The 24468-nt window shown below is 48.0% G+C and overlaps 1 protein-coding gene across 1 annotated transcript in view; it reads left to right on the top strand.

Annotated features, from left to right (window-relative positions):
- Nucleotides 1-24468, top strand: part of Tg (thyroglobulin) — a 226295-nt gene that overhangs the window by 59813 nt on the left and 142014 nt on the right. The window contains exons 23-27 of the mRNA XM_004656332.2: nucleotides 684-800; nucleotides 3333-3448; nucleotides 4849-4957; nucleotides 12536-12727; nucleotides 18877-19044. Coding sequence (XP_004656389.2) covers nucleotides 684-800; nucleotides 3333-3448; nucleotides 4849-4957; nucleotides 12536-12727; nucleotides 18877-19044 — 702 coding nt within the window. The remainder of the gene's footprint in view (nucleotides 1-683; nucleotides 801-3332; nucleotides 3449-4848; nucleotides 4958-12535; nucleotides 12728-18876; nucleotides 19045-24468) is intronic.

The following is a 24468-nucleotide window of genomic DNA, read 5'->3' as shown; positions in this document are numbered from 1 at the left end:
GTGTGGAACGAGCTCAAAATCACATTGCCATGGAAATTCATCTTTCTTTCTCCTGACTTGCCTAGTTCCATGAGCAGGTGGCTGTATGTTTTCTACCAAATGGACCTCTAGTGTGTTAATGGTAGCTAGAGAAACAGATGCCAACCTATTACTTAAACAATACAGTCTGAAAAACGCCAGAGCCATGGGACAGATCTCCAAAATTATACAAACCCATCTGCCCATGTCTGATTTGTCTTTGTAAAAATAGCTTACCTCATTTCAGAAAGAAGCCAGGTTGTTTTATGGAAGAATGTCTAAATGGAATCATTATGTGATATAGTTAGCAGTCAGAGACAAAGACCAGGAAATAAAAGTTCAGGTAGAAAAATATCAACAGCCATGAGAAGAAATGAGTGGAAAGGCCTACCATAATTGTGAGTCTTCCACTGACTTTCTGACGGTGAGGCAAGGCAAAGAGGACATGGTGAGCACGGCTGTTGGTAGTAGAACACAGCGTGCTGCAGTTCCCTTCAAAAGGAACTGCCCTGTGTGGGACATGTGTGTGGCCAAGATGAGGATGGGAAAGATGACTTATTGACTTCAAACATGACTTTTTGGCTTGACTTAATAGTCATACATGTTTGTGTAAATGTCCTGAATGCGCTTTTGGGTCAGATCTCATAAATCTGCTTTATTTTCAGTGATGCGGAAATTTGAGAAGGTTCCAGAATGGAAGGTTCTCGTTAGCACTGATGCTCCTGTAGTGAAGAGGTCCACAGCCCCTGGTTCAAAGTCTCCCCTGGCACAGTGCTTGTCAGGTGAGTGGGGTGGGGGGCCTGGCATGTGGGAGTCACAAGACAAACCAAAGCAACCCATTCAACTATGCTAAGAACATTAAATTCATCGAAAATATGGTTGGGCAATTGATTTCTGAAACAGATGTTCAATTCATAACTCCACTAGAGATTTTTATCCTGTATCTATTAAATGAGTTGCCCCAAACTTAGGGGACATAAATGAATCCACTTAGTTCATTGTGGAGTTGTATTTCCAGGCCAGAGCATGCATCTATCCATTGAGAGGTAGGAAGAGCAGCTTTTATTCTGGGCAAGGATCTTTATAAGGCTTATCTTGCACTTCCACAACCATCCTGCCAGTGGCCATTGCTATCCCAAGTTACAGATGAGAAAGGTAAGGTACTGGGAGAAGTGACTTGTTCAGTGACACAGGATTGTCAAATGACAGAGCTGAAATTCACACCCATGTGAATGGACATGGAAGCCTGCAGTCTGGGCCATTGCCTCTTTCGGGGGTGCTTTGGACCATTGCTGTGGCCGGGGTGAGCTATGCTATCATTGTCACACAAGCACAGAGAAGGCAGGAGGTAGGGGCTGAACAAAATGATCCGTAGACCATACAGTGTTTATAGGGTCTGGAAGGACAGGGTCCCGGTAGACATGAGGACCTAGCACCAGGAAAGCAGACTAGGGGCTTCCTCTAGCTGTTACTCATTCTGGAATATTGTTCAGTGCCACATGTGCAGTCCCACTCTGTGACACAGCTTGAACTAGGAAGAAAGGCAGAAGGCCAGGGAGACAGAGAGGACAAGTCCTTCAGCTTGTGTCAGGAGACAGAAAACAAGCAACAGTTGGAGGAAGACAGTCATGGCAGGAAGACCTCACTCAGTGGCATGCTGCAGTGAAAGGAGAGTGCAGAACTGGAGGTAAAGGTGTGGCTTGCAGATTGATGGAGGCCCTGACACTGGGCAGTGTGAGAGTCTTTTTGGCCTGCAGAGAGCATTTTTTCAAATTAGTTTTATTTATTATTTGAGAGAGAGAGAAAGAGAGAGAGACAGAATTGGGCAGGTAGAGAGAGAGAGAGAGAGAATGGGCACTCCAGGACCTCCAGTCGCTGCAAATAAACTTCAGATGTATGCACCTCCGTGTGCGACTGGCTTACATGGGTCCTGGGGAGTCGAACCTGGGTCCTTTGGCCTTGCAGGCAAGTGCCTTAACCGCTAAGCCATCTCTCCAGCCTCCCAGACAGCATTTCTTAAGTAAGGAAACTTACTCTTTTTTTTTTTTTTTAAGTCTCTGGAGGCTGACATTCTATTGGCAAGGGATTGAACACAGAGTCAGCCAGTTCTTGGCTTGTCACTGGTCATTGTTACTCTGTGTGGTTTCCCCTCTATACATCGTAGTCCTTTCAATTTTTTTCTGTTTGTTGTTTTGTTTTTCGAGGTAGGGTCTCACTCTATCTCAAGCTGACCTGGAATTCACTGTGTAGTCTCAGAGTGGCCTCGAACTTACAGCGATCCTCTTACCACTGCCCCCGAGTGCTGGGATTAAAGGAATGTGCCACCACTCCCAGCTTGGTCAACTTTCTTTATAAGGACATTGGCCATAGTGGATTAGGGCCTGCCCTAATGACCTCATCTTGTAAAATTAATGCTTTGCAGACTCTACCTCCAAATATTGTTGCATTCTGAGATGGTGAGGATTAGGACATAAGAATGGGTAGGGGAGGCACAATTGAACCCGTAATTAGTATGGAAGATTTGACAGGTCACAGGGCAATTTAAGAGGAGAGGGAAGGAAGCAATTATGGCAGTCAGCTGTGAGGTAAGTGCTCTTGGAGGGGAGAAGTGAAAGCAGGAAGAAAGCACTAGAGGAAGGAGGTGTGGCCTGAGGGGGTTTAGGGAGATGCTGTGCTGGGGTATAGGTTAGCCTGGGATCATCCAGAGTGGACAGTGCTCACTGTTCTGACGCTGTCCTGGAACTCTTGTTGCTGAAACTGCCTTGCCTTAGAGCCTGAGGTGGGCATATATACTTGCAGTAAAGCCCACGTTCATTCAGTTGAGTGGACAGGCCAGCTTTAGGGCTGGGAGCAGTTGGCTAACGTCTGCTGTTTCCCTTGGGTTCTGATTGGAACACGGCTTTGGTGGCTAGAAAGACACCACTGCTCACGTGGGGAGAGTCTGGCAAGTGGATCTGGATATGTCGTGTGTGTGTGTGTGTGTGTGTGTGTGTGTGTGTGTGTTTGGGGCTGCCTGTGCATTACTTTGTATGTAGGAGAGTAAGTTTAGGCATATTGTGAGCATGTGTGTACTTTGGGAACAGTGTGAGTGTGCGTGTTTGGGTACAGTGGGAGTGTCTTCGTGTTTGTGCATAGTATAATTGCCTGTGAAAACAGTGTTATAGTCCATGTATTTAAGTTCAGTGTGAATGTGTGTCAACAGTGTAAATATGTGTGTGGGTGTGTGGCAGGGCCAGCAGGGTACCCATCTGTCCCATCCTCAGCCTCCCCAACCCCCCCGAGAGCCCAGTGCTGACTGCCTGTGGTTCTTCCAGACTGCGCAGAGGATGAGGCCTGCAGCTTTCTCGTGGTGTCCATGGTGGGGTCCGAGGTCTCGTGTGACTTTTATGGTTGGACAAGTGACAACTTTGCCTGCATGACTTCTGCTCAGGTGAGGTACAGCAGTCAGGGGAGGATCAAACCTCTTTTCTACTATGTCAGACACAGTTTCATGTCCCCATGGAGGCTGACCAGACGAGCACATCTTCAAAGCCTTGAGATTGGAAATCGATGCTATAGCAGGCCAGAGTCTGAGGAAGAGGTGACACAGACAGCTGTGTTCTATCTGACCAATCAGAAAAGAGCCTTGGCATGGAGCACCCGCTTTCTCCTCCCCAGTGCCAAACTCAACTGGCAGCTTGGGTTCCGCGGGTCACTGAACAGAGCCCTAAATACCATTTGGCCCCCAAGTCTCCTTCCATTGCAGAAGTAAAGTGTGATTCTGCTTTGAAAATCAAAAACAACTATAATTCAGAACCACGTGAGATGCCATTTCTGTAAGGGACAGCTACTAGAAGGTCAGATGTTTTGTGTGGTGGCATTGTATTAGCATAGAAAGGCATCTAGCCAAAAGTAAGTCTTGGGTCCTAATGTGCCAGATTCCTGGTCACACAAATCTCCATTTCAAAGCCGGGTGGTGGTGCACTCCTTTAATCCCAGCACTCCGGAGGCAGAGGTAGGAGGATCGCCTTGAGTTTGAGGCCACCCTGAGACTACATAGTGAATTACAGGTCAGCCTGGGATAGAGTGAGACCGTGAGACCGTATCTCAGCCCCCCTTCCCCCCGCAAAAAAAAATCTCCACTTCATTCTTTCGGCTCTTCTGGTCCATCCTGGAGAACATCTATGCATTCATAAGCATGATTCTTTGCTTATGCTGATACTACGATGCCCCTTTCCTGCCTAGACTTCCTTGTGAACTTTGCCTTTCTTCATCTTTTCAGTGGCAGCAGCCAGTCTGTGGCCAACTCTTACTCATACATCAGAACCCTACATGAACTAGCTGTTTCTGAAATGCTTTTCTAGGTCTTGCTTTTTGATAGATTTAACCACTCCCTCCTTGTTTATGACCTCCTTTCTAGCTGCACGTCATTTCATTGTATATCTAACACTAAGGCTGGACTCTCCTATCTGTTTCCAGGCTGGAGAGATGGGTTAGTGGTTAAGGTGCTTGCCTGCAATGTCAAGGACCCAGGTTCAATTCCCCAGAGCCCACATAAGCCAGATGCACAAGGTGGCACATGTGTCTGGTGTTTGTTTGCAGTGGCTGGAGGTCCTGGCATGCCCATGCTCTGTCGGTCTCCCTCTATCTGCCTCCCCCCCCTTAAATAAATAAAAATAAAACATCAATTTTTTTTTAAAAAAAGAATGTCTGCTTCAGTAGACCAGAAGGACTAAAGAGCAGAAGTTTTCACACTTGCCTCTGCAGTCCCATTGTTGGCCATGATCAGTTGGTAAATGAATGCATGCTATGTTGATCCCAGATGATAATACAGCCTCTTCCCACCTCCAGGACCAAGATCCTCTGGGGAGCTCAGAGACCACCAGCTTCAGAAATCTTGGGTGCCAGGTGAAAGTGGGGAGCAGTGACCGAGGTTCTTTGGCTGTGTATGTTAAGAAGGGTAAGTAGGTGACGTTGGGTGGCTTTGACTGGGGCTTTGTTGGTGCTGTTTGGGAGCTGATTTCCAGCAGGGCACATCTTGGGAAAGCAGACTGGCTTCCCAGAGCTAACTCCATGCGTGGGACCAGCCTTCTCCCCGACCCCCTTTGCAGTAGGCTTACACTGTCTGCCCTCTGCAGATACAGTGGCATCACCAGAGCGGCACCGGGTTTTCAGCATGATGTTCTCATGGGCCACCTGTAGTAAACAGCCACATCTCACTGAGATGAACCTTCCAGCCAGGAAGTTATGGAGAAAGGAATTTATTTGAAAATTACAGATCCAGGGGAAGTCCCATAATGGCAGAAGAAATTGGCCATTTTCACAGGTCCAAGCAGAGAGAGAAACCAAGAGCAATGCCATAAGCGAGCAAGCACAATCCAGACTCCAGGCAGAGCTCAAGCACTTTGCCTATCTTTAAACTGGGATTCCAAATCTGCCCCCACACCTTGGGGTTGTACCCTATGATCCGTCCACTGTGACACCAAGTTACAAGCTTGAATGAAACTCCTGAGTCTATTGGTGGACATCCATTCAAACTACCCCACCATCTGTTCCCATCCTTGTCCCAATATGCATGAACCAAGGAGTCAGTTTTAGGGCAGACATAGCCAGCCATGTGAAGGGTCCAGACAGAACCCAGCCATCTGTGCAGGATCTGGTGAGGACCCAGCCAGCTAGATATGTACATCCTTGTGCCAGGCCTTAATACTGCCTGCCTTGGGATCCCAGCAGAGCTGAGCTTGGCTCCCTGACTCCTGCAACTTTTCTTCCCACTCTCTCCCACCACCTCCAGATCTTTTTTTTTTTTTTTTTTTCCCACTACCTCTGACCTCAAAGAGCTTCCTTTCCTGTTCCCATGCTCAGGGGACCATGTTCAGAAGCAGTGATAGGGAAGCACCAGTAGGTGGGGCAAGGCTGGGATGCCACATTCATGAGCACTGGGCAATGTGAAGCCTGCGATCACAAACACACGCACACTGCTGCGGGTTCCACAGAGCCCTTTCCCATGCTGCACTTTGGTTTAGTTACACATGTAATAGTTGGTGTTAGGAGGGTGGCATTGGGTAGTCCTTGTGAAGCCCTCACAGCAGGGTATGGCAAACGATTTAAAAGTGAAGAGACCAGGAATTCATCCAGATTTGTGGAGTGGAGGTTTTTGAAATAAGTCCTGACAATTCTCCCAATTTCACTTATGTCTGTTGTGACCTCTCCTTTTTCATTTCTAATTTTGTTCATTTGAAGCATGTCTTTTTTTTTTTTTTTTTTTTTTGCTTGATCAAATTGGCCAGGGGTTTATCTATCTTGTTTATTTCTTCAAAGAACCAGCTCTTTGTCTCATCACTTTTCTTAATTGGTTTGTTAGTTTCCGCTCTGTCTTAATTATTTCTTTTCATCTGGAGCTTTTTGAGTTGGATTCTTCTTGCTTTTCCAGTGCCTTTAGGTGGATGGTTAGGTTATTCATTTGGGATCTCTCTGTCTTTGTTATGAAGGCATTTAGTGCTATGAATTTTCCCCTGAGGACCACCTTCATTGTGTCCCATAAGTTTTGGTACAATGTGTCCTCATTGTCATTCATTTCTAGAAATTTCTCAATTTTATTTTTTATTTCATTCATTACCCATTTATTGTTTAAAAGTGTGTTGTTCAGTTTCCAGGAGCTGATGGGATTCCTGGTGCATCTTTTGTTGTTAATTTCTAGCAATACAGGGTATGGCAAATGCTTTAAAAGTGACGAGACCAAAAGCCAGGCGTGGTGGCACACTTCTTTAATCCCAGCACTCGGGAGGCAGAGGTAGGAGGATCGCCATGAGTTTGAGGTCACCCTGAGACTCCATAGTGAATACCAGGTCATCCTAAGCTAGAGTGAGGCCCTACCTCGAAAGAAAAATAAAGTGAAGAGACCATCATCAACTTCTCTCATTCTTGTATAGATGTTTCCTAATCCCAGAGGACAGAAAACAGCTCACAGGGCCTGGCCTGAGGTGGGAGTTGGAATGAAGTGAATGGGGCTGTCACTCTCCAATGGCTATGGCTCTAGGCAGGTGACACAGCCTTGTGCTGTGAGCAGCCGCTGTCACAAGGAGACTATCTTGGTCAGGACCATTGCCTCAGCTGGCCCATGGCATCCTTCAGCCTCAGCAGGGATGAGCATTAGTGTTTGTCTCCACCCCTGCCCCGCGCTGGGCCTCTAACCTGACCAGGCAGAAGGTCGTGGGGGGCATCCAAGTCTGAAGTGCTGAGGTGTCTTATCCATGGCCAGAGACGCTAGGATTTCTGCCCCAGTACCTAATTATCCCACCTCCACTTTAAAGTATAACTACACTTAGGTGTTGTTTAAAAATTAAAACCAAAGTAAATAAGGTAACCCGTACTAAAAGCGTTCTTTAAAACCATAATCTAGTCTTTCACTGCATTTAAAATAAATGCAGCTGTAGTTCTGAAATGCTTATTGTTCCGTTCTTCCCTCCTGTCTCCCGGAAGTTTATATTTGGAGGAAGAGTCCAAGGGACTTGGGAACCTGCTTGTTGCCAAACTAAATCAAGGGCAGAAATTGGCTCACTTTTGGTTTGTTTTGCTACTTTGTTTAAAGCAGCACCACAGTCCCAATGCACTGGGGGGAAGAGTGGCTGGAGCAGCCCTCACATTCTCTCCATTTCAGGTCGAGGATATTATTTGAAGCCCAGGCTGTTTTCTCTAAAGTGGTAATTATATGTCACCACCCAGGAGAGAGAACAGTTTCAGGACAGACCTGGGCACCTTCAGGCAGCTAGTCATGTTTTTCACCCAAATTGACCTCAGTGACCAAAGAAAGGGACAGAGACTCCCACCTTGCTCTGTCCTCGGGGCTGTCTGCTTGTTTTGCCTGACTTAGGTCTGTGGGCTTTGAACCCGTGGGAGGAACATGTGCTGTGTCTCTGACGGCTTCTTAGAGAAAGTCTAGCCCACTCTCTCCCCTACAGACAGTGTCTGGAAAGAGGCAGCATCTTGCTGCCCACAATATTCTGGTGGGACCTTCTTGAAATAGGAATGCATACCCTGTCCCATGCCAGTGTCTCAGATGTGTCTACTGTTTGGGGTACACTGTATGGCCACATCCCTTAACTCTTCACGGTGCATAGCTGTGAGTGGTACAGAATCAGTGATGGAGGACTGAATTCAATGATGAAAGCATTTGGAAGCGGCGAAAGTGTTTCGATTAAAATGATATGGGGCTGTGGGGCCCAAGGTGGACACTTGTTGCTTTAACACAGTCAATATAGATGGGACATCGTGGGTGATCCCCACTGTGTGAAGATGTCACAGTCTTTGGTGGCACCTGCTTTGTTGGTGGCTGTTGCAGTCAGTTTCACATTGCTGGTAGAAATCACCCAACCAAGAGAAGTTTGTGGGGAAGAAAGAGGCTTATTTTGGCTTACAGACTCGAGGGGAAGCTCCATGATGGTAGGGAAAAACGGTGGTATGAGCAGAGGATGGACATCACCCCCTGGGCCACATAAGGTGGGCAGCAGCAACAGGAGAGTGTGCCAAATACTTTTTAACTGAGCTGTAATACCAAAAAATAAACTCAAAAACCTAGGATGGCACAATATAAACATTCATACTGCAAGAGATGGTATTGGGTATAGTTAAGAAATACTGAAGCAATATAAGATTTAAACAAGGAAAACATCAAACTCTAGTTCCAAGTCCAACTCTAGCCAGTGACAAGTCTCTAAGTCCAATAATTCTAACCAGCAACAAGTCTCTGGCATTCCAATTCCACCCCTCCAGTTAGGCAACTCACAGTCCTGGAAAACTTCATCAGGGCTGGCAGCTTTCCTTAGCAGCCATCTCATGGTCCCAGCATCTCCACTGGGTCTCCACTGCAAGCCATGGTTCATCCTCATGGCTCCATTGTATCTCCATGCAGGCATCCAGCAAACCTGCTTCACACTGCCCATGGCTGTTTCCAAAACACAAGACCGCATTCCAAACCCAATGACCCTCTCTTTTCTATAATTCTTATACTCCACAATACCAGGTAGGGTGCCAATTTGTTAATCCAGGGTGGTGGTGGGGCGATAAAGCAGACTTTGAAGAGCAGGACACTCCTTGAACCCCTTCAAAAGAGACGACATTCTTTCTGTTGCCCCAGTGCAGGTGAGTTGGCCAATCTCAATGGTTGTAATCACTCAAACAATTTGCAGGTGAATTGGCAGCAATTTAGGCCCAAATATTTTATTTTTTTCTGTGCCATATCCCTCTGCTCACACCAGCCCATTTCTATGTCATGCAACCCTGCACAACTTCTCAGGACACAGACATAAGAGCAAGCTTCCCACACAAACTGCTAGCCCAGTCCAGGCAAAGCTCTTTCTCACCCTCATAAGCCAAACCTCATAGTCCATAGTTCTTACTGCATTCAGGTCTTTCAACTCTGACCAAAACAGTCCATGAAGCTGTCTTTACAGTACTGCAAGGCATCTCTTAGGCCAAGGTTTCTAATCCTTCCATATTCCTGTTGAAAATCAACTCCAAAAGACCAAAGCCACACAGTCGGGCGTCCAGCAGCACTTCCACTCCTCGGTACCACTTTACTGTTGCAGTCTGGTTCACATTGCTGGTAGACTTCACTCAACCAAGAGAAGTTTGTGGGGAAGAAAGAGGCTTATTTTGGCTTACAGACTCGAGGGGAAGCTCCACGATGGCAGGGAAAATGGCATGAGCAGAGGGTGGACATCACCCCTTGGCCAACATAAGGTAAACAACAGCATCAGGAGAATGTGTCAAACACCGGCAAGGGGAAGCTGGCTATAACACCCATAAGCCCACTCCCAACAATACACCGCCTCTAGTAGGCGTTTGTTCCCAAATCTCCATCAGCTGGGAACCAAGCATTCAAAACACCTAAGTTTATGGGGGACACCTGACTCAATCCACCACAGTGGACATCAAGGATAGCTGAGACAATGGCCTTTGTCCCAGGAGGCACTATCCATCCTCCAGTGGTGAAGATGGTCCATGAGCCTGTGCTGTGAATATAACAGCTATTAGTCTCATAGGGATTCTGAACACTCACTGTGTGGCTGTGGCAGCATCACTTTGATTCAGTTAGATTGATGTCCAGCTATTCATATTCAGCTGGTGACTACTTCTTCACCCATCAGGGAGTTGCAGCAAGGACTCGTGAGTTGAGAGGGGAGGATGTGGTCTCAAGTGGTTTGAACACAGGGGGAAGGTGCTAGAATATTTCCTACAGTCCCAAGCAGATATGAGGGTGATGGAGTGAGGAAGAGGAAGATTCTTTTTTTTGGTTTTTTGAGGCAGGGTCTCACTCTAGTCTGGGATGACCTGGAATTCACTATGTAGTCTCAGGGTGGGCTCGAACCTGTGGTAATCCTCCTACCTCTGCCTCCTCAGTACTGGGATCAAAGGCATGCGCCACCACGCCCAGCCAGAATGTTCTAACTGTGACAAACTAGTCTAGACCCTTTAAGTAAACTGGCTTCACTGAAGGACTGAGTCAGCTTTGCACAACAATCGGCAAGTGTGGTGCTGAGAGAGCCCGTGGATAGAGGAGGAGATGTCAGCATTGTGGAGATGTATAAGATACCTGCTGCATGCAAGCTAGTGCCCAGACCACTTACTCTGACATCAACAGCTGGGGGTCCCTGGTTCTCCAGGAGGCCATTGTGCACCGGCTCCCTGAAGGCATCCAGGCAACTGTGGAGCAAGGTCTTGAGCAGATGTGAGTGCAGTGGGAAGAAACACCCGAGAAACAGATTCAGAGAACAGCTCATTTATTTGTCAGGGGACTGAGTTTTTATAAGCAGTCGAGAGAGAGTGGGAAGAGGGTCCTAAGGGGACTGGTGGGTTCAAAGGTTGCTTGCCGATGCCTAGTTGGCATATAGGGATATTCATTCCAGCACATAGGGAGAAAGTAAGGTGATCTATGCAGTGGCGGAAGAGGTATAGGGTACAGGTTGCAGGGGAATGGGCTGTGTGAAGGCTGCTGGCTGACACCATATAAGAAGTTTCCTAGGAAACTGGCCAAAGGTCATAGGACTATGAAGGAAGCCTAATTCTTATCAGAACATCCAGGTGTCCCGGGCTGGGGATGAAGGAAGTGGCCCTACTTCCTGCCACTCTCTGGGCTCGAGATTTGTCCAGGGGTCCAGGCTCTTTGTGATCCCCCAAGAATGGGGGAAGGAGCATTCCTACAGGTCCAAGGCCCAAGATTTGTCTGGTGGTTCAGGCTGCTATGACCTCTCCGTAGCCTGGGGGCCCTAGTGGTGTCTGATAGCTTAGGCTCGCCTTAACCCAGGGCCTTGCCTGTGTCCGACAAACAGCCATGAGGATTTCCGGTTCTCAGGTCCTTATGCAGGTGGGGAAGCTGAGTTGCTGACATTCCTGGCACTTACTTAATGGGGACCCTTGGTGTCTGTCCCTGACCTTCAGATTCTCAGGCTATCTTGGGGCTGTTTTGAGCTTCTCCAGCCATGGTTGGGATTCACTGTTGGCCTGATGGGCAGTCAAGGCAGGGAGGGCACAGGCTCCTGTAGCCCTCCCACCACCCATGAGCTGCAGACCACATGCCATCCTACACACTGTGACTCTTTTCTCAGTGTAATGTGAGCACAAGTTTCAGACAGACACCTGGTTGTGGTGCTAAACATTTTAACCCTGAAGAGTTTTGCAAGGTAGTGCTCTAAAAATAACAGGGCTAATGGGAAAACTAGCTCGGGACAGGAAAACCTCAGACCATGTCACTTTCAACCGGAGGACTTGGCAGGAACAGTGACAATACTGCTACAACTGTGGCCTGGTGTTTGACAACGTATTGGATTCCTAAGAAAGAGCCTCCTCCAGACAACGCAGGCTGGGGACCTGAAGGCAGATACGTCAACAAGGGCTGAGTGGTGGGGACAGAGGCACATAGTAGACGGGATGCACAGCTCTGGGCTTTGAAAGTCAGAGCCAGGCCCTGGCCGAGGGCAGAGAGACTGTGTCAGCCCTGCGTGTCTCTTCAGCTGCCTTCGTGTGCGCTGAGCTCCTCTGTGAATGTTTGATGGCACAAGTCCCTTTCCATCGGTAGGAAAAAGCTTCCAGCGCCACGCCTGTCTGACAGTTCCTCTGTGTGTATTCAGGTGAATGTGCGTTAACAAGAACGTGGCAGTGAGAGTGGCAGGCAGGCGGAGTGGGATGGAATAGACTTTGGAAAGCTGGGCTCAGAGTGTAAGCCCACGGGCAGAGCGCCATCCTCTGCCTTGCTGGGAATAGTCACGGGAACAACACATGCCAGTGTGTCAGGAGTGCCGCCCTCGCTGTTAAAATCCTCACAGGTGTGCTGCTCGCCTCCTCACAGCTGTGCTGCTGGCGTCTTCACAGATGTGCTGTGTGCTTCATCATTACAGTCAAGGGCAGATGTTTCCTGCCCACAGAGGGGCTTGTCTTGCCTTCCACACTGCCCCCCCCCCCCCCAGCAAACTAGGTGCTAACTTAGAACACACCGAGCTCTGGCCAACTCTGAAGGTCTTTTAAATGTGCTTTCCTCCAGGCCAAGAATTCACTGCAGTGGGTCAGAAGCGCTTTGAACCAACGGGTTTCCACAATGCACTGTCAGGGCTATACGGCCCTGTAGTATTCTCAGCCCAGAGAGCCAATCTAACGGACGTGCACCGCTTCTGTCTGCTTGCCTGTGACCGCGACCCCTGCTGCGATGGCTTCCTCCTCACGCAAGTCAAAGCAGGTAAGGCTGACAGCATCAGGAGCATCTGGGGACTTAGAAGCCGGGCATGGAGTGGGGGTTGCTTACATGCCCATTTAGAGGCTGCTACTCATGGACAAACCCTGACCCTTCCCTTACCTCAGACTGCCAATCAGTTGATGTCACACTGGCCAGCCTCAGTTTTTGCTGTCGTCAGTCTTACAGATAAAAGAACAGAGGCTCCAGGAGTTGAAATTTGGTAGGGGTCATGCAGTTCAGGAGGGCTGCTTTTGACCTAAGGTGTGTCTTAAGTAGCTTTTGGCTGTGTCTTGGCAAGCCAGGCAGGTTACACTTGGTCAGACTCCATGAGCTCTTTCCCAGGAACCTGATGACTGACTCTTCATTGATTGGGAGTACTCTATGCCAGATCCTGTGTCATTCTCAGTGGTCCCTCAGCAGTGGGCAGCTCTCTTTACAGAAATAAACCCACGCACTTGGGAGTATGGCCTAGAAGTCGGGAAGAGACTTTGGAACTGTAGACCTGGGTTCTTGCAGTGCCCTGCCACTTCCTTACCCTGTGTGGTGGTTTGACTTAGGGGCCTCGCATAAACTCATGTGTTTTAAATGATTAGTTCCCAGGTGATGGCAGTTTTGGAGGTGGAGCCTTGCTGGAGGAGGTGTGCTCTTGAGGGTGGACTTAAGGTTGTTATAGTCAGCTCCCCTTGCTAGCTTGGCCCACTTTCCTCCTATTGTTTGTTCGTATGATTTTGGGGGGAGGTGGTGTCTAGCCTCTGCTCATACTGCATTTTTCTCTGCCATCATAGAGCTTCCCCTTGAGCCTGTAAACCAAAATAAACCCTTTTCTCCCATAAACTGCTTTTGGTCAGGTGCTTTACCCCAGCAATGAGAAGGTAGCTACAACATCCTGCAATCTTGGACAAGTTGCTGAAACTAAGTTGTAGTTCTCACAGTGCTTCCTGGTGACTCTTTTATTATTTATTTATTTATTTGGTCTTACAAGGTAGAGTCTCGTTTTTGTTTTTTTATTTTATTTTATTTTTTATTTCTATTTGTATTTTTCTCAATTTTTATTAACATTTTCCATGATTATAAACAATATCCCATGGTAATACCCTCCCCGCCCCACTTTCCCTTTTGAAATTCCATTCTCCATCATATCCATTCCCCATATCAATCAGTCTCTCCTTTATTTTGATGTCATGATCTTTTCCTCCTCTTATGATGGTTTGGTGTAGGTAGTGTCAGGCGCTATGAGGTCATGGATATTGAGGCCATTTTATGTCTGGAGGGAGCACATTGTAAGGAGTCCTACCCTTCCTTTGGCTGTTACATTCTTTCCACCACCTCTTCTACATTATACCCTGAGCCTTGGAAGGTATGATTGAGATATTACTCAGTACTCCAGTAACTTTTTTCCAGTACTGTGATACCTTCTGAGTCATCCCAAGGTCACTGCCATCTGAAAAGAGAAGATTCTCTACCCAAAGTGAGAGTAGTGTTAATATAAGGATATAAATATTAAGAGAAGTGCTTCCTGGGCAGTTTGATAAGCATACTATATACATTTTTCCAGACATCAGCAGATATTACACCCCTAGGGCTCATGACTACCTCTGTTTTAAGTTTTAAGTATCAGGGATGTGTTCCCTCCCATGGAGCGGGCCTCCAGTCCAACTGGAGGGCAGTTGGTTTCCACCATGACAGACCTGCCACTATTGCACCCGTTGGCTCATTTGGCCTGGTTGGCCAATTATAAGGCTTGCAGTGTCCACTGTTGAGTATCTTCACTGGTGGTATCTCTTTCTCCCATTGAACTACATGTAGAATGGCTTCTTCCAGCTTTCTATCAGCTGATCTACATGGAGGAGGTTATCAGTTCAGTTCCCTCACGATTTCTCAGTGGCCTTGCAGCTCAAGTATGTGGCGTCTTCAGCAATAGGGTTTTATCATCTATTCCTGGTGGGAAATCAAGGGCCTCAGCAATGGCCTATACTGTTTTGGGGGCATCAGGGACCTCCCTGGCCAACAACGCACTGGAGGTATCCCATCCCTGGCACTGAAAATTTTCTAACAATGATCTATGGCTCCTGAGTGTTCTATTGTCCAAAAATGGAGGATTCCATATGATTTATTTGCATCCTCTTAGATTTTGATTAGCCCTCCCTCCACCTTTCCTTTACTCAATCTCTTCCCCTGACCTCACTTTGGGCCTTTTCACCCCCCTTAATCTATTCTTCTGGAATTCACTTGGTAGTCTCTGGATGGCCTCGAACTTCCTGTGATCCTCCTACCTCTGCCTCCAAAGTGCTGGGATTAAAGGCATGGACCACCATGCCCAGCCTGTTGGCTCTTTGATATAAAGGTGATATTGATGCAGTGCTGGGTGTGGATCAGACTCCTCACACCCTACTGACTCAGCAACAGAAGTGCTTCACTTTTCCCCTGAGAACAGCTCCTGCTTAACCATACCAGCACCAAGCAGTATCTGACTTTGTGGTGGGTGGCATGAAATTTAGACACATTCCAAAGATTTAAAATATCAAAGTCTCAAAAACAGATACACTTTTACGGCCCTCACCTTAGTCAAACATAAACTCTAATGGATCATACACATGTTCAAACCACTGGGGTGGGTGTCAGGACTAGACCCAATAATCTGGAGAACACAGGATATAGATACCATGGAATGCATTCTTCATTCATTCATATACTCCCTTACCCATGCTGTCATTCAGAGTACAATACCCTACCCACCTGGTCCTAGAAGACAAGGCAACCTAAAATGAGGCCTGTAAGGCAGAGAATGTAGGAGGCTTAGAGTATGAAAGAGGTCAGTCTGGGGACTGGTGGCCTTCTGGGAAAGGAAAGCATGATTTAGGCTCTGTGGCATGGGCAGCTTTAGATGAGGTGAGAGGGAGAGAGTGAGGTAGCTTTGTTATGTAGTTTGGATAATTGAGCCCCTGAAAAAAAAAAAATCAGATATGTCTTTAGTTCTATCCTTGCAGTCTTCTTATCTTGTCACTAGATTGTTTTCCCACAAACAACCTGAGCCCTTCCTGGGAGTGAGGTCTCCTTCCCTAGAACTTGAATGTAATCCTGACATTGTGGTTGGTCAAGTACAGCCCCAAGCTCAGCAGCATGGCTGGCCTCTTCAAGAGCCAGCCCCTAGCCCAGACCATTCAACTCTCACTTTGGCTCATCTGAGCCGGAAAGCAGGGCCCACCACCATAGTTATAAATACATTTACCAGGAGAGGGCAAGCGTCTCTGGGCCAGCTCCTGAACTTTGATGTTCTGGTAGGCTGGGCTGAGATGAGGGGAAACCTCCCCTTACTCCCACATTGGCTCTCTCCCCCGAACCCCCACATGGCAGGAGCTCTCTGTACCTTCTCTTCTTTAATCTCTAAATTTCTTTTCACGTTTCTTTTAGGCCCACACAGGCTCTCACACCATGTTGGTGTATTCATTTTCCTTCCCTTGGTTTTGTACTTTCTTAAATAAATGAAATAATTTAATAGTTATCCTTATCAGTCTTATTTTTTGTTTTAAAATTTATTCTGTTTATTTGAGAGAGGCAGATAGATAGAGAAATGGAGAGAGAGACAGAGAGAGAGAGAGAAGAGGCACACTAGGGCCTTCACAGCAAATGAATTCCAGACACAGCTGCCATCTTGTGCATCTGGCTTACTTGGGTACTGGGGAATAAAACCTGGATCCTTTGGCTTTGTAGGCCAGCACCTTAACAACTGAGCCATCCCTCCAGCCCCCCTTCTCAGTCTTATTTTATCCAATCTTTTGGTTGAGTGTAGATATGAACTAAGGTTTTGGGGTTCATGGACTCTGTTCTTGACCCTAACATACTATTTCAAGAGGAACAAGAGAGTGCAGTCCAGGGTGGGTGTCCCTGGAGGTGGCGAGACTCCATCAGTTTTGAAAAGCATTCAGGGTAGCTGGGCTTCTCGGTCAGCTTGTAAATGTATCACTTGTCATTTCTGTCCCTGGGTCTGTGGCCAGTTCCCTCAGGGTGAAAGGCCCATCGCAGGAAGGACCAGCCTGACTTCTAAGGACTGGAAACCCTTGCCCACACCTTTGCAAGAGCTTTTCCTCCTCCCAAACTTTCCTTGTGGTAACTCATTATCAACTGGGAGTCTACTGTCTGCCAGTTCCCATGTCATTCCCATGCTGCTGAAAACTCCCAGAGTCCACCAGTGAAAGATGCTGAGCTCAGCTCCCCAAGACCACAGGGGCAAGAACAAGACTGTTTTGGTGGAGAGGAAGGGCAGAAACCCAAGTTAGAGTAAGTTGATTCCTAACAGTCCTTTTAGGTTCAGCCCTATGATTATAGAATGTGGTTTCATGCTAGTGTCCAGGCAGGGAAGACTGTTCAACATACTCATGTGTACAAACACGTGTGGCTTTCTGTAAACCCATATTTAGAAAGCCTAACAGTCAAATCCAGGATGCCTCTTTGAACTAAATATATCCCCTTTGGGCGCCAGCATTTCTCCAGATGTTGAGCTCTTCACCAGGCCATATGGCATTTCCATGTGGAAATGCTGACTTCATTTTCCCTAGGTTCATATATGCAAGGACAGTTTTGTTCCAGAGCTACACGCCCACCAAGTCCCGTTTTCCATGACATTGGCTGACAGCTGCTGCTCAATTTTTCCTCCACGTTAATCCTGCAACCTGTGAATTTCCCCAAGCCCAACATCTGCGCCCTCAACCCCCATGCAGTGCTGGAGACTGGACCTCACAGGGCACACCTGAGGTGTGCATCTGGCCACTCTCTTCAGGCATGTCCAGTTCAGTGGGAGTTTCAATTTACAGAGCTTGGGCTGGACTTGCTGACAACAGGGAATGCAATCCCACTGCATCCTCTTTCATGGCCTGTTAAGTCACTTAACCTTCTGTAAATCTCCCCTATCCCTCTCCCCTCCAAGTCACACTCCCTGAAAGCCTCTGGCCTCCTCACCACAGCTTGGGCTTCCAGAGTGGTTACTGTGAATCCATGAGGCCCCGAGTCTGCAGTGTAGTGGAGGCTACTGGGAAGAGGGGCTCAGGGAGAGTCTTGTGACCTGAGGCTCCAGTGGATGTCACTGAAGCTGCTAGGTGTGGTCATCAAGGTGACTTGAGTCTCCTGCTGGCTCCTAGTTCACTGGCACATGGAATTCTCAGGAGCACACTACACTAGTGGAGAAAGCTGTGTGGATGGGAGGGCATGCAGGTATGCAGTGACAAGGGTATATGGGTGTGTTTATGCAGGTATATGTGTATGTGAGTATGGGGTATACAGGTATATGAACATATGGGTATAGAGCTATAGGGGTATATGTATATATGTTTGTACAGGTATATGTGCATACGAGTATATGAGTATAGTGGTATATAGCTGTATGTTTACAGAGGTATATATGTATACAAATATAGGGGTATAGCGCATATGTTCATACAGGTGTATGTGTATATGAGTATGTGGTTATAGGGGTATATGGGCATATGTTTATATAGGTACATGTGTATATGACTATTTGGGTATAGGGGTATATGGGTATATGATGTGCTTTGGATCCTGAAGCAGGAAGTAAAAGTCTTGTCTCCCTGGTCTTCCCTTCACCTCTCCCCTTCTCTGCTAAACTGTGGCATTCAGACTTCTTCTGGGAACCCTGATCTCTTACATGCCTCACAATACCCTGAGGCTTTATAGCCAGCTCAGTCTGCACCTTGCCAAGGCTCCTGCTATTTCAGCCATTTCTTATTGCTCAGTCTCTAGGACAAATGTCTGTCCCTTTCTGTGCCTGTCTCCTCACCTCTACAATGAGGTGCTTCAAGGAGACCAGTGATTCTTGAGCCTGGCTCTGTGGGATCTGTGAGGATGTTGACTCCCAGGTGCCATCTTGGCCTCATTTGACCCAGGTGAGGAAGTCCACAGCTGGGGCCCTAAGGGAGAACACTCTGTCCTGTGATGTCGTTAGACCCTGGCTTGACCATTGTCACATTAAACCACATGTAAGGCCATTTATGGAAGGGGAGCCATATTGGAAAGTAGGGTGTTCAGAGCAGGGTCCCTGTCTATACCTTAGGCATTGCACCAGGCCTCCAGGGGTGGAACATCTTGGGGGGTCTTGCAGGTCTCCCTCACAAGGACCTCCCTACCCTTTGTCTGTGCAGGGCCCACCATCTGCGCACTGCTCAGCTCCCCTGACGTCCTGCTTTGTCATGTCGATGACTGGAGAGATGTCTCTGAGGCCCAGGCCAATGCTACATGTGCTGGGCTGACGTATGAGCAGGAGAGCCGCCAGGTGGCCTTGCGTCTGGGAGGTCTAGAGCTCCTGAAGGGTAAGACTTTGCCTTTTGGCTATATTCCTTCAAACTCTTTTCTTTCTACCAGCAAGGCCTCTGTGTTTGGAGGCATTGTGCCTATTCTCAGCTACAGGCTCACAGGGCACAGACACCTCTACTCCCCCTGCTCTATGGTGTCCATGGGCAGTGTTGAAGAAAAATAATATTAATGATGAGCAGAAAACATCCACAGGAGCTCAGCAGTGGCCCATCGAAACATCCATTGAGCTCACAAGGGTGGAGGGCAGTGGGGCCACGTCGCCCTGGTCAGGCCTGCGGAGATCTATCTGCAGATTTCCCAGGAATCTAGGGTGACTGGTCATTGAGTGGTCAGATCTGGAAGGGGCTGGAAGCCAGGCCTGCCTCTGCAGGTTTCTTCCTCCTTGGAAAGGTATATTCTTCTCCTGCAGGTGGCAGAAGCAGGGTAGAACATGGGTTCTTAAAATCTTAATATCTAGGCACACTGTCATTTCTGCCTCATTCTACTGCAAAAATAACCATGGAGAGACTACATGGACAAACTCTGTTTTAATAGGGATGAGCTACAGGGTCATGTGTAACCAACTAGTGGAGGACAGAAGCCAGACATACGGCCTGTGCCTTATACCCATACTCTGGTCATTTCTTCCCTGGCATTTATAAACCTCCACATAGTGTGCAATGATTTGTACATTCTAATTACAGAGGTGTAAGGGCAGTGACCCATTATAGTCAGGGATGCAGAGTGAACAGAGAAAGCATTGAGACTTCTTCCTGCTTACTGCTCTTTAATGGATTTCTAATGTCAGAGTCAGCAGGACCCCTGAGGTCCCCTGTACTGCCTCAAGCCACAGAGGCTGATTCTAAGTGCAGAGGCTTTGCTCCACCTCAGGGCTCTTTCCTTTCTGCCTTCTTAGCCCCAAAGGTGCATTCAAAGCAGTCCCTGGAAGGCTCATGCTTGATGCATCAGAGCAGCTTGGGAGCCTGGCGCTTCCCTCCAGCCAAGAGCGAAGTTACAGTGAAAGCTGGGCCCAGGGCCTGCTTCTTTCTCTGGTAGGAGGATGAAGGTGCCGAGGAAGAGGGCCTCCAGTCAGGACAGGAGGTGGTACCCCAGGGACTGGTGGATGAAGCCTGAGCCCCATAAGGCCATGTTCTGCAGCCTTCAGATTCCAAAGCAGAGGACACACTGTCCCCTCTTCTAGGATCTCTCATGATCACCCTCAGAGGCCATCCCCCTCTTCTGCCTCTGTCAGTCAAGATGCCCTGGCTGTGTCTTTGTGTTGTAAGCGTGGCTGTGAACCCTGGCTTCAGACACTAATTGTAAGATGTTGTGCAAGCCAGTGCCTCCCTGAAGCATCTCTGCTGCTTTGTGAAGTGGGGATAGTTAAAGCGCCAACCTCACAGCATGGTGAGAATGAAAGGAGGAGGGCTGGTCACTCAGTTGACAGAGACACCTCATGGGTGCTCACTGTGAAGTAAGGTATCACCCAGGCCTGGGCCCGTCCACACATAATGCTTTAAGGGGTGCTCTGCTGTTGAAATTGTCTCCATTTCACAGCTGAAGGAAAGGAGGCATATGGGAGTTGGGTCACTCCCCAACATTTCTCTGTCATAAGTAAGAAAGTAGGATCTGAAAGCAGCCTCCGGCTTCCAAGGCTGGCATCGTAGCCCCTCCCCCAATTCACACACAGAGTCCGTGGTTGGGGAGCTGGTGCAGTGCCCGGCCCATGGCCCTGATACCAGGTTATCAGTGTGCACTTATTCTTACCTTGTGCCATGGTTCTATGTTTTACTTGAAGAACCCGATTTTACAAAGTACGTCTTACTAGACTCACTGCCTACACACAGTCACTGGAGTGCTTCACAAGCAGCGCCTGGAAAATACATTGCAGGGCCTGGTGGAATTCCAGGAGGCTGAAGCAGCTCCTTCTAGGGTAAACAAAACCAAACAGCTTATTTACATGATGGCTACTAAACACATGGTCTTCATTACTCTCAGAGGTAGCCCAGGGTGAAAACAGGCATTTCAGGAAAAGACACATGATAAATTCATGGGCAGTGAGTCAGAGAACTGCTTAAGCCAGAACATGTGCTTGGTGTTTGCCCAAGGGCCCAAGAATGTGCCCTTGTCTGGCCTCCCTGAAAAGAAGTCACAGCTAACTGGCTTTTGCAGGCTTTGGGCTTTTTACTGCTCTGTCTGTCTCTGTCACTCTGTCTCCCCCACTCCATGCTTCTGTGTGTTCTAGGCCAAGGGCAAGATTCTGTACTATGCCTTTGATGGGGACAGCAGGACAGCCGGGGGTATATTTTGGTATTCTCAGTCAGAGAGTTCCTTACTCACAGATTGATAGGTGGGCTCCCTCCCATTGTTCTCAGTTGGAGAGCCCATCTTTGTCACCATCAAGGTCTCCTGAAATCCTGATCTCACGTATTGAAGTACAACTGACTGCTGATGAAAGCATCATGGTGGTTCAAATGTCTGATAGCCACCATTCTAATGTCAGATATTGATGGAGGGAAAGAGGACCCCTGGGCATGAATAACTGAAGGAGAACACTTAGGATGGATTGAAAGAACATGAGATGGAACTACGGATGAAACAAACAAACAAAAAAGCCACATGCTGTCTCTCCCAAAGTTCAGTGAATGGTGGCCCCTCTTCTTATTTAAGGGTTAGGTTAGGTGGTGGTCCAGCTCTGGAGTATAGAAGCAGACCCCAGGACTATGCCCAGAGTAGACACTTTACTGGGACTGGACCTACTGTGACCTTGACCTTTACAGTTACAAGGGAAAATACAGGCTATTGACCCCACCTCAACCATGACATGCAGCACATGGGACAGTAACTAGGACAAGACTTAGGAGAGGCTCTACACCAATTCCTAGACTTGAGTCTACATTGTCCCCACAGTTCTATGACACCCTTCAAGGCACTAAGCCACCCCAGTAGGCCTTGGGGTAACTACCTATAAAATGTGGACACTTCCTGTGTGTTATGGAATAAAGTGCCAGAATTCTGGACAGTTAACAGCAAAAAGGCACTGTTTTCTAAGTCCCTGGTGGCCAGGGCCCCCACCTGCATGTCTCACAGTAGTCTGTAACAGGGCAAATTTCTTCTGTTCCCCATCCAGCTGCTGATGTTGGGGTCCAACGCTGTCTGAGGAAGGCAGGGACAGCCCTCTTAGAAGGCTTAAGTCAGTGGCCAGGATGCTGGCTGTAGGAAACTACAACCCAATGACACCCCCTCCTTCACTCAGAAAGCACGCTCTGTGTCCTTAAAGCACCTTCATGTTCCTCAGCTCAAGCAAGTCTGTGGACCACCTGGTGAGAGAGGTTTGACCCAAGAGGGTGCAGTTCAGAACTGTGAGAGGCCAGAACCAATCGTTGCATGAATGGCATAAGTCAGACGTTCAGTTTTGAGCCCAGCATTTTCATGGAAGCCCTCTCTCTACTGCATCTCTCAGGGCCACTTTCCGCTACTGTCCCACATATGACATCCTGGAAGCAGAAAGTTATAGATAGTGTAGCAGCAGGTTCTCTGGGAATTAAGGATTTCACTCCTGGTCCTGGAGAGAAGGCTCAGTGGTTAAGGAGCTTGCCTGAAAACCCTAATGACCTGAGTTAGAATTCCCGGTACCCACATAAAGCCAGATGCACAAAGTGGCACATGCATCTGGAATTTGTTTGTAGTAGCTAGAGACCCTGTTGTACCCTATTATTTCTCTGTGTGTCTGTCTCTCTTCTCTCTCTCCTTGTAACTAAAATAAATGTCATTCCTCAGACAGCACCACAGAGCTGACTATATTCCAGACATGGCTTTGAATGCCATCTCACAGCAAATTCTGGATGTTAAGGGAAAGATGGCAGAAGGCTGCTGGAAAAGGGAACAGTGAGTTCAGAAAGGTTTGGTGTGGGCAGTAGAGGTGAGAGGGAGACGTGTGAGCAGCCTGGGGTAAGGGGAGCTGGTGATGGCCCTCAGTTAGTGACCACAGCTTTGTGTTTTATCTTCCATGTAACTTACAATAAAAGCCAGCCAGGCAGGTGGGACGCAGAAAGCTGGGTGCAAAAGTTATGCAGTAAAGGTTTCCATTGTTGAGGCCAAGGCAGTTCCCAGTTAGCCAGGGTAACTGATGTGGGCATCACTGCTATTTGCCACCTTAATTGACATGCCAGGATAGTAGGACTCCCAAATGCTCATCTCTCAGCACCTCTGTCTCAGTTGGTAGAAACTAGCCGAGCCTTATCCAAGATGCCTTTCCCACTAGAGTTTAGGGTTGACATTTTTTGTTTGTTTGAGGTAGGGTCTCACTCTAGCTCAAGCTGACCTGGAATTCACTATGTAGTCTCAGGGTGGCCTCGAACTTATGGTGATCCTCCTACATCTGCCTCTCAAGTGCTGGGATTAAAGGTGTGTACCACCATGCCTAACATAGGGTTGACTTTTGTTACCAGTAAACAGATACATCCACAAACAGGCTTGATGGAGCACCTGGAGACCATTTTATTCAATCTGACCCCTGCACTTGCTGCTGGGAAGTTTCTTTCCCTTGTTCTGAGGAATGTGTGCTAGCTAAGAGCACTGGACTTTGGTTTAGCCTCTGTGCCTGGGTGGGTGGTCGTTCTGGAGGGAGGAAGGAGTGCACCCATGTTCTGGAGCTCTAGCACTTCTGTGAGTATCCCCAGATGTTTTCAGCCATTTGTTGTTGGGCTCTTCCACCCACATATTTCAAAGAAAATGTCTTTGCAGGAAGCAGGGCTGCATGTGGCCATTCTCTCATGCTATCTGGAAGGGCATATGAATGGAGAGCAGGCATGTTAGGCCCAGTGCCCAGAAGGACATGCATTTGATGGGAAGGACAGGCTGCCTCAGAAATCCTCTGTCATCCAAAGGCTGGGTGTTGCTGAGCAATGAGAGCTCAGCATGGCACCACCGGATGTCCCCTTTGATAGGAAGCTGTTATGTCAATGACTGTCATTGTTCTGGGGTGCCAGGAGTGAGGTGAGATACCCAGAGTGTGTCTGGATAGGATGTCTCAGGAGCACTAAGAATAAGATGTGCTGACAAAAAAAAGAAAAAAAAAAAAAGGCTCCGTGGCACTTGGCTGCAAAGGCATAAGTTAGACAGAGCCAGCAGGATACTCATAGGAGAACCCAGCTTACCTCATCAGACCTGAATGACAAGAGTCCTGGTGAGTGACTGAGTACCTGCCGCAGGGCCGCTCTGGATGCATCCAAGGGTCCAGGATAGGCCTGCAGCTGCTGCCCCCTCTTCTTGCAGGGGTGGGGGTGATCCTAACACTACAGAACCAACCCGCCTATGAATAGGGATTGCCAATGCTGTTATGTAAATTAAGAAATCCCCATGATACCTTAGGATAAGGGAACATGGCATATTTGTGACTCCTTTCTAGGGTTGGTGGTGGCTCCAGTGCCACTTGGCCA

The sequence above is a fragment of the Jaculus jaculus genome, chromosome 2 (assembly GCF_020740685.1).
Source record: "Jaculus jaculus isolate mJacJac1 chromosome 2, mJacJac1.mat.Y.cur, whole genome shotgun sequence".
Lineage (NCBI taxonomy): Eukaryota > Metazoa > Chordata > Mammalia > Rodentia > Dipodidae > Jaculus > Jaculus jaculus.
The sequence above is the reverse complement of the archived record's forward strand: the minus strand, read 5'-3'. Positions and strand labels throughout refer to the sequence as shown.